The 13,283-nt window shown below is 35.8% G+C and overlaps 1 protein-coding gene across 4 annotated transcripts in view; it reads left to right on the forward strand.

Moving 5' to 3' along the window:
- Positions 1-750: 750 nt before the first annotated feature.
- The window catches only part of ST7 (suppression of tumorigenicity 7), a 215,186-nt gene continuing 202,653 nt past the window's right edge, over positions 751-13,283 (forward strand). For 3 of the 4 annotated variants that reach the window (XM_011937375.1, XM_011937373.1, XM_011937371.1), the window contains exon 1: positions 5,853-6,467. Coding sequence is in view for 3 of the 4 variants with exons in the window: in XM_011937373.1 (XP_011792763.1) it covers positions 6,446-6,467 (22 nt within the window). In the remaining variant the exon portion in view is untranslated. Of the gene's footprint in view, positions 872-5,852; positions 6,468-13,283 lie in introns of those variants that run through there. The other variant, XM_011937374.1, reaches the window with a different exon arrangement.

Raw genomic sequence — 13,283 nt, forward strand, 5'->3', positions numbered from 1 at the left:
AGGATATACTCAAGATTGAAACAATTGGCAATGGAGGAAAAGATGGCTCAGGGTATGTGGCAATGTGACATTAAAGATTACATCAGATAGAGTGTTTCTCAATAATGACCATATGTCCTTTCCAGCTGATGTCTATTTTAGGACTTGGATAAATGAGTTGGAAGTCTTAGATATGCTATAAAGGATTGTTCTTGCATCACCTTTATTAGGTTTGTTTTTCCAATTATTCAAATGTATCTCAAATGGACAAATGGATAAAATGTGCATATGTACTATCAAATGAATGGATGTAATGACAAAATTGTGACAAACATTGGGACACTGATTCCTTTCAGGTTATGCAGCTTCGTATTGAGTACTAGGCTTCATTGAGTACTAGGAAGAAATATGAATATCTTGTGTCCTTTTCACTTACAGGAATAAAATAATTTATTTTTTCTCAAATACAGTTTTAACCTAAAACCAAAATTTAGTTTTAAGCTAATAATTAATACAGGAGTGAAATGGGAGTAAATAACAGTTATTTTCTGAGAGACATTTTTTTTTTTTTAGATTTTATTTTATTATTATTATACTTTAAGTTCTAGGGTACATGTGCATAACGTGCAGGTTTGTTACATATGTATACTTGTGCCATGTTGGTGTGCACATTTCTAAGGAAGACTTTAAAAGACCAGGCAAAGGAGAGCAGAACCCAGCCGTTGCCACTTGAGAGAGATAAGCAGAAGTGTGGGTGTGCTTAATGTCACATGGCAGGAGGCTTCCCCAGAACGGTTCGTCAGTCCAGGGAGCTGTTTCATTTTCTGGCTGATAGAGTTGTACTTGGAAAATACTCAGTTTCCTGCTTACTGCTTCATTATGGATTATACAGGTAAAATTAAATGTTAAATATTTTTCAGTTATGTAGAATTACTTTAATATTTTGAATTTATATTTTAAAAATTACATTGATTGTGTGAATACTTTAAAAAATATTGTGCATCAGTTTATTCCTGAGTATTGTATGAATTTGTTTTATCCAAATTGTGATTAATTTAAGATAAGAGCTTAAGGGAATTTCTGAGACATACCTTTGTTGTTTCTTCCATTTCAGTTGGATCATACTTAAATGGACTTAAAATAAACTCCAACCCATAATTAACCCACATTTCTTAGACCAGAGGATTTAAAGTACAAACATCTGAGTTGAGATTATTTCACACAGGGAATAAAATATGTACACAGTGTACAGAGTTTCTGTTATTGTGGTGGTGGTTTTGTGCTTGTGTATGGCTCTATTAGATGATGTTAATGTAATGAAGTGAACTGGAGGATTTCAGTTTTTCTCCTAAATTTTCTGAGTATAAATGTGCCCAGATTTTTCTGACCTTTTCTGACCTTTCTAACATTTTCCTTTTTTAAATTGCATAGCCTTGTTTCTCAATTTCTAGTTTCACTGAATGGTAAATTGGTACATGTTTAGAAATAAGGTTAGATTAACCATGGGTAGTGGTTGCTTGATGAGTAAGTGGGCGGTTCCCTTACATCTGGTAGGGTAAAAGCAGTGATCAGGTAAGGACATGAGTCTTTGCCCAAAATTTGTGTAACGAATTAAGAATTATATTACCCTAAATTTTAACTTTTGGGTAATGGTGACGTTGTTTGCTGACAGATTGCTTTTAAACTAAAGAACGAAGAATTGGAAGTTTTTTTTCTAGGGCAGAGAGAGGCCACTTTTCATACCCAGTGTAATACAAATTCCTGTTTGCATCCAGATTGAACTGTACATACACAGTATCTATAAATTATACCTGTAGGTGGATCTTTGGCAAGACAGTTAATTACAGTGTGCAAATAAAAGTTTTGTGAAATTGATCACTTAAAATATAGCTTTTAGGAGCTTGCTATTTAAAGGACTCTGTGGTAGATACTTTTTGAAGATAAAACATTTTAAAGCAATTAATTGCCCCAAAAGATTTGTTTTATAAATCTTTAGTATTCTGTTTTAGGGCTTCTCTAAAGCAAGTATACCTGTAGCTGTGTCTTGTGTGTGCATTTTGATTTTCTTTTCCTTGTTAGATTAGCATTCTAGAATTTGTGTTCCAGGGCTCTGAAGTAAAATGCACCTACCTTTTTAGAAGGTTCACTTTATGTGTGGTACTACATTGAAGCAGGAAGGAACACATTTTAGCCATGTGCAAAGAAATCAAATTTGTAAAATCCTACCACAGAGCTTTACTATGAATATGCTTTTAGTTATAAATTTGTTCCTCTTCCCACAAAGAACACCATCACTGATGAATTCTTTCGTTTTCTATAGTTTATATATTGCCATTAAAACATTTCTTTGTTGTTCTTAAGTAATACTCTGTATATGTATAATTGATAGTTTAAGACGTACAGCTTTAACATTCTAAGTAGACATCAAGAGAATACTAAGAGACTAAGAACTTTAGTGTGAACAAACAAAGGTGGCTTTAAAGAAATTCACAGATATGACACTTTCAAATTTAGTTGTGTGTACTGTAGAGAAAAAATTATGGTTTAAGTTCTCACCACATTAATAAATACATTAATTAAATTACCTGTCTGATGTGGTGGGAAGCTCTTTTGAATGTTGTCTTTCATAGTGATTTTTATAAACATTTACACATTTATTGCAAAGATAGCTATATTTAGTCTATTAAACTTTGAAGAGAACAACTCATGTTTTCAGTTCATGGCAGAGTGATTTTTTTTTTTGTATTAGAAAAGAGAATTTATTTTGCTTTCAGCACAATCACTTTTGTACTGACGGCATCATCGTAACACTGAAGGGGATATCTTTCAAAACTGATGTTTGATGATTCAAGAATAGATTTATTATTAAAAAATTTTAAAGGGCCCCAAAACACTTCTTTTCAAGGCCTTTGCATGAAACATTCTTCCTTCCATGTGGTTTTCATGCTAACCATGTGGTTTTTTCAGGTCTTGTTGAAATGTCACCTTTCTAGAGTGGCCTTTCCTAACAGGCCACCTAAAATAACCTTCTCATTCAATTACTCCTTATCCTGTAATTCCTCTTTATCTTTGTTCATCACACATGCTATCACTTGACATGTCACGTGTTTCTCTGTCTCACTCACTAAGATATAAGCTTCACAGGGGAGGGACTTTCTTCATGGCTGATGCCTAGAGTGTAGAACAGTACGCTCCCAGAAAACAGTTGTTGAGTGAATGCATGATAGGCTTTCCTTTAAAAGTGACTATTGACTGACTTTAAGATTTTCGCTATAATTGTTCTTTGTCAATAGCATTCTCATTTAATGATTATTATTTTGACCACTAAACTATTTTGAATGTTATCCTTCCTTTCATTGCTAACTTTATCTAGAAATTAACAGCACTGTCTTTACTGTGAAGGAAGAACAAGGTTGCAGGCAGGGATATTCAGACAGAGTGGATAAGCCAAAGATCACTTTGGGTTTGGATTGTATTATATGACTTTCTTTTTGGAGAGGGAGGGATAGTGAGGGACATCAGATCAGTTTTATTCATCCTTCATTTTTCTTCATTATGTTTTCTTTAGGCAACACATTTAACTTTGTGTTCCTTCTCTGAGGTGACTAGAGAAGAGAACTGGAATGAACTAAACTTTTGGAATCATTTTGGTTAAAGGTGGATCTTCAGCAATGTGGATCCAAACCTTCTAAAGTGTTTAGAAATGCCTCAGGCCTCCACGTGACAGAAATCTTCATAGGAGTCAGAGGGTGTGATTTGTGTCCGGTTTTCCTGGCAAGTGAGATGCCTAATGTTTTCAGCATACTGATCCTGTTACAGTTGTCTAAAAAGTAGACTTAAAACAATTACAGCCTTTAACTCTTAGAAGCCTGTGCCAAGAAGTAAATATAGGCCCTCAGAAAAATGCATTTTCATACACATATATATACACCCTCCCTTGTATGAACCAACAAAAGGAGCAACATAAATGAGTCGGCAAAGCAGTTATTAAATGTAGGCTATGGCCTCTGTTTGAAAATATCTCTAACCCAGGGACCATTTTCTCATTCTCTTTTCCCTCTTGCCTTTCTGATGGCCATATCCATCTACTATTTGAGTGACTATTTATGTGACAACATCTCATATGCAATTTAAAATTGACCTTATGTAAGACATCTGTCTTTAAGGTTCCACCCTTTTGAACTGTATTACCCTTTCCCACTTCCTACAGTTACATTTCAACACCATTATTGATATTCCCTCTTGGTTCTTGACATGACTATTTTTGGAGGTATACATTTTTATTAATTCCTGCAATTTTCTGTGATTTTTTTTTTCTTCTTCTCTGATGACCTTTCACTTTTAAGGATTTTTTTCCTTCACATTTTGAGTTGGTTTCTGTTTTCCCTTCATTTCAGTTAAACCCTTAAATATAATTTTGCCAATTATTTATTCATTGTTCGAGAGGCATTATCGTAGTGCGGTTAAGAGCATTGGATCCAGACTCCTGAGTTTGAAGCCCAGTATATCATTCACTACCTGCGTGACCTCGACAAAGTAATCAACCATCTGTCAAATGTGGATAAAAGTGGTATCTACCTTGTAGGGTTATTATGAAGATTATACATGTAAAGGACCCAGGATAGTGCCTGGCACATAGTAAACACTCAGTATTAGCTAATTGTTATTCTTTCCTGCAACAGATGATTTGTTCTTTATCTAATGTAGCATCATCAAATGTTGTTCTTAATGGCTCAGCATTTTTAGTAAGCTAAAGATCAAGTTACCTTGAATAAACTGTGGTACATTCATGCAATGGAATCTTATGCAGTCATTAAAAGGATGAGGTAGATCCTACATATACTGACCAGAAAAAGTACTAATGATAGTTTTAGATATTAAAGTAATATGTAGTTCCACTTTCATAGCAGAATATATTTAAAAACTGTATTGAGATGAAGACATGTCTTTGTGAACACAAGAAATTAATTAGAAAAGGTATATACCTTGGATGAATGGGTGGAGAGGAGACTTTAACTATTGAACTTTCTACTGTATATGATTTTAAAAGTGTGGGATTGTGGGGTTACGTATATATGTATATATATTTATTTTTTGTGCATTTCAGTATTTTAAAAACATAAGAAAACTTTTTTTTTTTTAGCTTGTATTGGATAGCTAGTGAAAGTTCATATGGTTCTAGTACTTTTTCTTTAAAAACAGATTTATAAGAATATGGTAAAGAAGGAAGACTTTTTTTGTTTCAGTGAGTCAAGAGAAAAAATATTTTCAATTATTTCTTTGTGTGGGTAGATCAAAAAGAAATGTGTTGGTCACAAATGCTTACTCATACAGAGGTACACAGAGGTGTGTGCACACAGCCTTCAAATGACTGAGTTGCTCTGGAAAATGACAGAAATTCATGTAAGTCACGATGAAGAAATAGGAAAAATACATGTATGTAAATATATTCCTAGAGCAGCGTTTTTCACATTTGAATAATAGTTGCAAGATAGCTAGTAATGGAATTGCCTACATTTGAGTACTCACTGTGTGCCAAGCAGTGTTCTAAGTACTTAAGATTACTATTTTACTGTTACATTTGTATGTATTTATGTGCCTAGAATATATGTGTAATAGTATACATATTTTCACATACTTGTGATTGAGTATACAATCCTTGATCTGTCAGTCTACCATAAGCTTCAAGAAAATAACAATGAACTCTTCTGTAATTACTTCTAAAGGCAGATAATTTTTCTCACTTCTGATATTCTTAATTCCCTTGAAAAGTTCTTTCTATATGCTGTGTAAAACCAAGAAGCCTGATATGCATGATGTCTTTGTGGTTAATTGCTCTAAAGCCAATATTTAAATTTCTTTGAGTCCTCTTTTACTGCCTGGTATCTTGGGATGAAGAGCTGCGCAGGAGGGGAATATATACGTGGCTCTCGGTCTTGTGCATTTTGTGACAAAGGAATTCCCCTTTCAATCACGCTGCTCTCCTGGAGCCCCTGGAGCCTCTGGCTCAAGCGGCGCAGTCAGTCTGTGCAGTGTCCCTGACGTCATCTAGCGTATGCATAAGCCCTGCTATTGTCTTACTGCTACAGCAGGGCTGGGGATTGCAGTATCCGCTGTTGCTGCTGCTCCCAGTCCTGCCTCTGCTGCTACCTAGTCCAGCCTCACTGCATCCCAGAAGAGCCACGTCGGCCTTCGTTTGCCTAGTGGATTTTCAAAAGCAGCTCTTCGGTTTTTGGTGCTGTTAAGAGACCTTGCATTTCAATCACACGGGAGAAAACTGAAGCTCGTAAGAGGAGAATCTGGCAGCTGGACACAGCTTGGACTGCATTGTCTGGCTTCATGACCCCTGCTGTGTAGCCGGCTCATCTCTTCACTCTCACATGTACACTCTCCTCGCTTTTCTTTCTTTTTTCCCCTCCTTTTCTTTCTTCTTCTAATTTTTAAAAAGCAGCCTCTGGAGCCAGCCATGTTTGGCACTGAATCGTCATGTAAGTAAATGGATCCCACTTCTCTGCTATTTAGAAATCTGCTTGCTGTCATGGTTTCATTGGCTTAGAGTTCATATCACTTCGCCTTAGGTCATTAACAACCTTTGTATTTTGGCTCTAATTACAAAGGAATTGGTCTCAGGGAAGGAACTCCCCTTAACTGGGTTATTCATCCTTAAGGCCAGGGATGTCAATGTGTCAAAACCAGGCCTCTTGAGAGGGAGGTAGGAAGACTAGAATCCATACAGCCACCCTAGAATGTGTTAATTGATGGGATCAGGCCTGTCACTGATCTATTGTTGTAGGCTCCATAATGGTGCTTAAACCTTAAAATAGATACTGGGAGGATCTGAGATGATAGTGTTTATTAGAAAGGAAAGAAAGGCTTACATTTTTCATCTAAAGAGATAAATTGTATCATTATATACTCTTCTTCCATATTTTTACGAAAACATATAGACATTATATGTAGATTCAAAATGAATAAGAAATAGCTTTATTTTTAAGGATGGATTTTTTTTTTTTTTTCCCCACAGTGGCTTCAATTTTGATATGCTGGCTAGCATCACAGCCCAGCAGGATCATATCTTTTTAAAAACTTATACAATGAAATTGCTTTTGTGCAGAGAAGGCCCTACACAGTGGGCTAGGCAGGCCAGTAGTTGTAGATGGCTACAATTGATATTTTAAAAATTGTAACCAACCTATGTGAGGAATATTTAATGTTGGGCATAGAAATATAACATCAAGGCAGTTGTACAGGCTCTGCAGAATATTTTGTCATCGTCTATTAGCAAAGATGACAGTTAAGAATTTCTAAAAGAGATAAGAATTTCTAAAGAGACTTTCAACCTGCTGGCTAGAGCATTAAATATTGGCAAGGCACTATCTTTGCCAGGGAGAAGGGGTTTAGGGCAGGAATTTAGGAAACCGATTTCTTATGAACTTGTAGTTTGACCTTTGTTTTCTGATCACAGGTGATCAGTGTGACTATTTGTGCATAGCTGATTATTGCAGAATAGTAGTGTTTCAAGAGAGCAAATAGTCCTCAGTTCTTTTGTTTCTTAATTGGCTTTTTAAAAGGGTTACTTTTGTTTCACTGTAGAAGCTTCTCATCTCAGACTACCACATTGCCTAATCAAAGTCATGTTAGAATAATAGTGCCATGTAATATCCCATTCAGCCTGTGATAGTATTATTCCCTAATAATTTAGGCATAATTTTTTTAATTCGCTTAATGGTACATTTACAATTGGTTATCTAAGAAATAGAAATAGATCACAAAGTGTCAAAGACTGTTCGGTTTCATTTCAGTCATGGAATTTTGTTTATGTGGGAGCCTAGGTATGGGCAGAAATATTTATATACTAAAGGAAAATTAGACCTGTTACTTGGTTTAGCCAAAAATGGAAGTTAAAACTCAGTGCAGAAGTCTTTGGTTCTTGGACTAGGGACTCTAACATTGTCTGCTCAGTGTTACCAAGCAGACACATAGCCTTTCCCCATCATCAAACCTGATCTTTTGATAATATCACCTATGTGCCGTATGGTATGTGTGAAAACTGCTGGTTGCTTGTGGTCTCCATAGCTACCAGATTACTGAAGAGAATAAAATATCATTCAGAAGACAGAATACTATCATGCAGGTTTTTAACATTTTTTGTCTTTTGTGAGTGTTAAGTTCTGTTTCTTGCTTATAATTTGAGGACCATAGGTAGATTCATACTGTCAGTGGATATTGTGTTGAAAATGAATTGCCTTCTTTGGCACGTGTATACCTATGTAACAAACCTGCACGTTCTGCACATGTAGAACTTAAAGTATAATAATAATAAAAAAAAGAAGATACCCTAAGTCTGCATTCAGTGTTAGGACAAGTGTATTTTCTTTGTGTTCTGAGACATAGCTTTCTAGGCCTTTGATTTCAACCTTTTGGAGGCTATTTTTTAGGTTTGAAACTATATTTAGCATATTCAGGAAAATAGTCACATTTGAAATTCCAATTAGTTCAAAAGGGATCTCCCAAACCATCTAGGGTATTCTTACTAAGTTATCATAAGAAATACTTGTTTAAGTATCTATTCTGTATACAGTGCTGTGGTAGATCCTGGAAAGAGTTAATTTTTTTCTAACTTATTCTGATTTTCATGATTCTTATCCTTGATTATGGTTGCAGTGCCTTGCTTATATAAGATGCTTTTACTTTTTAAATTGAGGTATGATTTACATGCAGTAAAATGCTTAAGTCTAAGTGTGCAGCTCAGTGAATTTTTGCCCATGTTTATACCCATAGAATGCTACTCAGATCAAAATACAGAACATTTCCATTTCCCCTGGAAGTTCTCTTGTGGTCTTTCCTAGTCAATGTTATTTCCCCTCTTCATGAAAAGGTAACCACTATTCTGACTTCTGATGCCATAGATTCATGTTGTAAGTGCCTCTTTTAAACTTTCTTTATCTCCCCCTTGCTCTTTGCCTATAACAGAAGGAAATGTCTTCATTTTCAAATATTGTATTGATTAAGTTGATTTTATGTTTCAGATCTTTGAGTGCAGGAATTTGCAGTAGCCTGGATGTAACATTATAACACATTCAGTCTTACTGAAATAATATTGTTTTAAATACTTGCACCCTCCCTAACCAAAAAAACAGACACACAAAAAAGCCTTTAAAAATACCAAAAAATTTATGTTGAAGAGTAAACCCTAGTTCTTCAAAGTTAAAGACTTATACAACTATGACAATAGAATTAATAAATGGTGTTTTATGCCTGATACTGCTTTAGTTCAATATCTCCAAAGATACTAGTCTCATCTCTTTGACTTAGTGAATCTGAATCTCCCACGGTTGTGTAGATTGGTCACAGTCAGTCTATTCTGGGCTCACTTTGAAATGGGTGTTCTATAGTATGTGTAGACTGATCATCACAAAGCGGGAAGTATAGCTTCTGTAACTCTGTTTATTACCATCTTGATGTATTTCGCTGAGCTTTTCCTTTGCTAAAATTTCCCATGTCTAACAATGGGAATAGTATGTCTCCTCTTTAACTGCTTTGAAGAAATACAATTTTCGTTTCTGTGGTCAGAATAATTTAGGTGTAAGAAGAAAGTACTATCAAGTTTTGTTGAGGAGGGTGATAATTAAAATGTATATTTAGGGTTCTTAATTTGATTTAATTTTATACATATATATATATAGTGTGTGTGTGTGTGTGACGAAGTCTCACTCTGTTGCTTTGTTGCCCAGGCTGGAGTGCAGTGGCACATTCTTGGCTCACTGCAACCTCCACCTCCTGGGTTCAAGCGATTCTCCTGCCTCAGCCTCCTGAGTAGCTGGGACTACAGGCATGTGCCACCATGCCCAGCTAATTTTTGTATTTTTGTTTAGTAGAGATGCGGTTTCACCATGTTGGCCAGGCTGGTCCCGAACCCTTGACCGCAAGTGATCCACCCATCTCAGCCTCCCAAAGTGCTGGGATTACAGGCGTGAGCCACTGCACCTGGCCGATTTAATGATATATTTTAAAATAAATTTATTATTTTCTCTTAAAATTTTATAAGAGGAGAAAATATTTTTAGGGAGAGAGGGAGAAAAAGTTTCATCCTTTCTTTTTGTGGAGTAAATGGTTTTGAGGAAAACTAATTTTGCACTGCTGACATTTGGTTACATCCTCCTTGATAAAGCCAGTTATTCTTCAAAGAGTGGGTACTTTAAGTATGATGAATTATTTAATTAGCATTTATTGGGCTCAGTCCTCCTCTTGTCTCCCCTCCCATGTTTTGCTTTTTCAGTTCTCAAGGGTACCACTTAAGATGTACTGTGGTGGGAATTGTGCCCTAGCCTAACACATTAATGCATCTTCCAAAGCACCTACCTTATTAGTCCAGTGAAGAGAGCAACACCTTACCTCCTGAGAAACAGAGTGCCCCTGGAGCAAATAGAATTATTTTATCCTCTTCCAAAATTTTTTGTATAGTTATAATAATTAAAAAGACCATCTGTGGATGGAGAAAATAAATCACCAAAGAACCAACAAAGCTTTAATAGGATCCCCCCACCTGAGCTTAGTGGAGATGAGAAACTAGTGGATGGGTGTGTCAGGGGGTCAGGAGTCCTTTTTAGCTCTGGTGTGGCTGGTCCACACATATTCCCTGCCATTCCTTGGATATCTACATCACCTGGAGTAGGCAGCCAGATGTTGGACAGGATTTGGGATACAGTTTGATATGCCATGTGATTTGTCTTTGATGGGCACCAAAAGTTCAGTTGTTGCTCTTTGTTTTCATTACTGATGAGTGCATTAAGTTGAAAATGACAGCTTCTCAGTTACCAAGAACTAGATAATTTTCTCAAATTTTGAGCCATTGTGTGAGAGGTAGTCAGATGAATAATACTCTAGCAATATTAAATCACCAAGATACTGTAGTTCAACAGACATCTCTTTGATAAAGAAACAAGTGAGTTGTACTCTTTTATGTGCATCTCAGGCCATTCTTGGTAACTGGTCACATGTGAGATTAAACTTGAGCCTATTGTTTTGGTGTGTAATTTCTGTGAATTGGCTGAGATTTGAATAGTAACTATGGTCATTCAAAAATGGCTGTTCACATCTGGACCATTTTTCAAAATAAACATCTAATTATTATTAAATCATTATGTCAGAGACTGCTGTTTTTGCTGTTAGTATGTTTGGCATTTTAGTAGTCTGTTTGGTTTTCCTTTTTATTATTTATCATATGAAACTAGGTAATTTAGGAACATGAACCATTTCCTTTCCCACAACATTAATCTGGTTATTAGATTTAGCTACGTCGGATTTTAGATGCTTTCATCTTAAAACAAAAATAGAAATACTTAAGTATATGCACAAAAACCCACCTCTAAGTCTGCACTTAGAGCATTGAATGTAAAAGAAAAATATTGCATGACTTTAGATAAGTAGAAAACCACAGACTGCTGAAGTCACAAACATGGAAAAATAATTATAGATTTTAGGCATTATATTGGAACATAGTCATACAGGAGCCTGAAAAACTAAAGCTCATATAACGTATTTGACTCATCTTACTGTATCATTTTTTTCTTTTTTTCTGAGAACACACATTCTGATGTGAAATTTCCTTTTGAGTTCCTTGGCTGTTAGTAGTTGACGTTGTATTTTTAGTATCAAGGTAATATTTTAAAGTAAATAAGGAAATTTTTTTCTTCTGGATATTTATATACTTTACCAGTACAGAAATGGAATAAAAATATGCAATGGTTATTTTTAAATCCTCAGATTTCTTATTTTCACTTCAGTATTGGTCTATTTGTTAGCCTGCAGTTTGTTCAGAAAAAAATTACATGTGAGTCTTCAGTGATTTGTTGTTTGCATTGTCACAATGGACCAGATTCATATCCTGTATAAACTGTGGGGAGTCTATGGGGAAAATTACCATATATGGAAACTTTCCCCATAGCATCCCCATGGAGTTACACAGGATGTGAATAGGATTCATTGTTGTTATGGATTCTGAGCTGGAAAAGTCACTGATCATGTGTATTTTTTTAAACATTAATAATAGTCACTGCATTAATTTATGTTCATATACTGTTAAATTTTCAATGTGAGACTATATGGACACTATAAATTGAATAGTCATTTATAGATTGTTAATTGTATAGTCATTTTTTTGTTCCTTTTTTGAAGAGTATTGATATCCTTCCATTTTTTCCTAGTCAGTATAAAGCACGAGTTAACACACTTATTAGTGTTTTTAACAAGACAATGCACAAATGCTATATTATTTAAAAGGTCCCATTTACCATGCTAGAATAGTAAATAGTAAGATTTTCAATGTATTTTATTTGTATTAGTAATTAATTCAGATACTTACGAACAAACAAACAAATATGCAATTTAATGCATGTTTAGAAATGGCAGCAACCACATGCCAGATGCAGCAACTAATTGCAGAGACTCTGACTTTCACTTGCCTGGATTCATACCATGGCTCTACCATGTGCTACCAGCGTTTAACCATCTACTGTCTAAGCTTACAGTGTGACTTATCCAATGAACTCTCTGTTTTAGGGGAATTGGCCTTTGGGGTCCTGAATATCTGCCAGGGTAGGGCTTATCAAGGGGCATTTGTGGAGAGAGAGTTCAGCAGTGGAAAATACTGACTGTCACTTCTTAAGGCTGGGTGAAGACTAGAAGTTCCATCATGGGAATATTTTAAGGGATCCAATAGGAGGTTTGAGGGAAGGAGACTGTATGAAACTGATGAAATGGGTCAGGGTTGGCAAATGCCAGATGCCCAGTGGCAAGCATCATTGGTTGGTCATCGCTCTCTTGCAGGATTAGCTTCAGCCACTAAAGGTTGGAATGTTGTCCACTCAGAACACTTCATCAGTGCAAGTGTTTTCCATGTTAGTATGAGTAATAGACACATAAATATTTAAATAAACATACAAATACTTACCAAATAAAGAATAAAGGGGCAGGCATGGTAGCTCCCGCCTGTAATCCCAGCACTTTGGGAGGCTAAGGCAGGTGGATGACAAGGTCAGAAGTTTGAGGCCAGCCTGGCCAACGTGGTGAAACCCTGCCTCTACTGAAAATACAAAAATACAAAAATTAGCTGGGCATGGTGGCACACGCCTGTAGTCCCAGCTACTCAGGAGGCTGAGGAAGGAGAATTGCTTGAACCCAGGAGGCAGAGGTTGTGGTGAGCTGAGATCACACCACTGCTCTCCAGCCTGGGCAACAGAGTGAGACTCCGTCTCAAAAAATAATAATAATAAATAAAAAACAAAGGTAAGAATCTTAAGTGT

The sequence above is a fragment of the Colobus angolensis genome, unplaced genomic scaffold, assembly GCF_000951035.1.
Source record: "Colobus angolensis palliatus isolate OR3802 unplaced genomic scaffold, Cang.pa_1.0 Scaffold163, whole genome shotgun sequence".
Taxonomy (NCBI): domain Eukaryota; kingdom Metazoa; phylum Chordata; class Mammalia; order Primates; family Cercopithecidae; genus Colobus; species Colobus angolensis.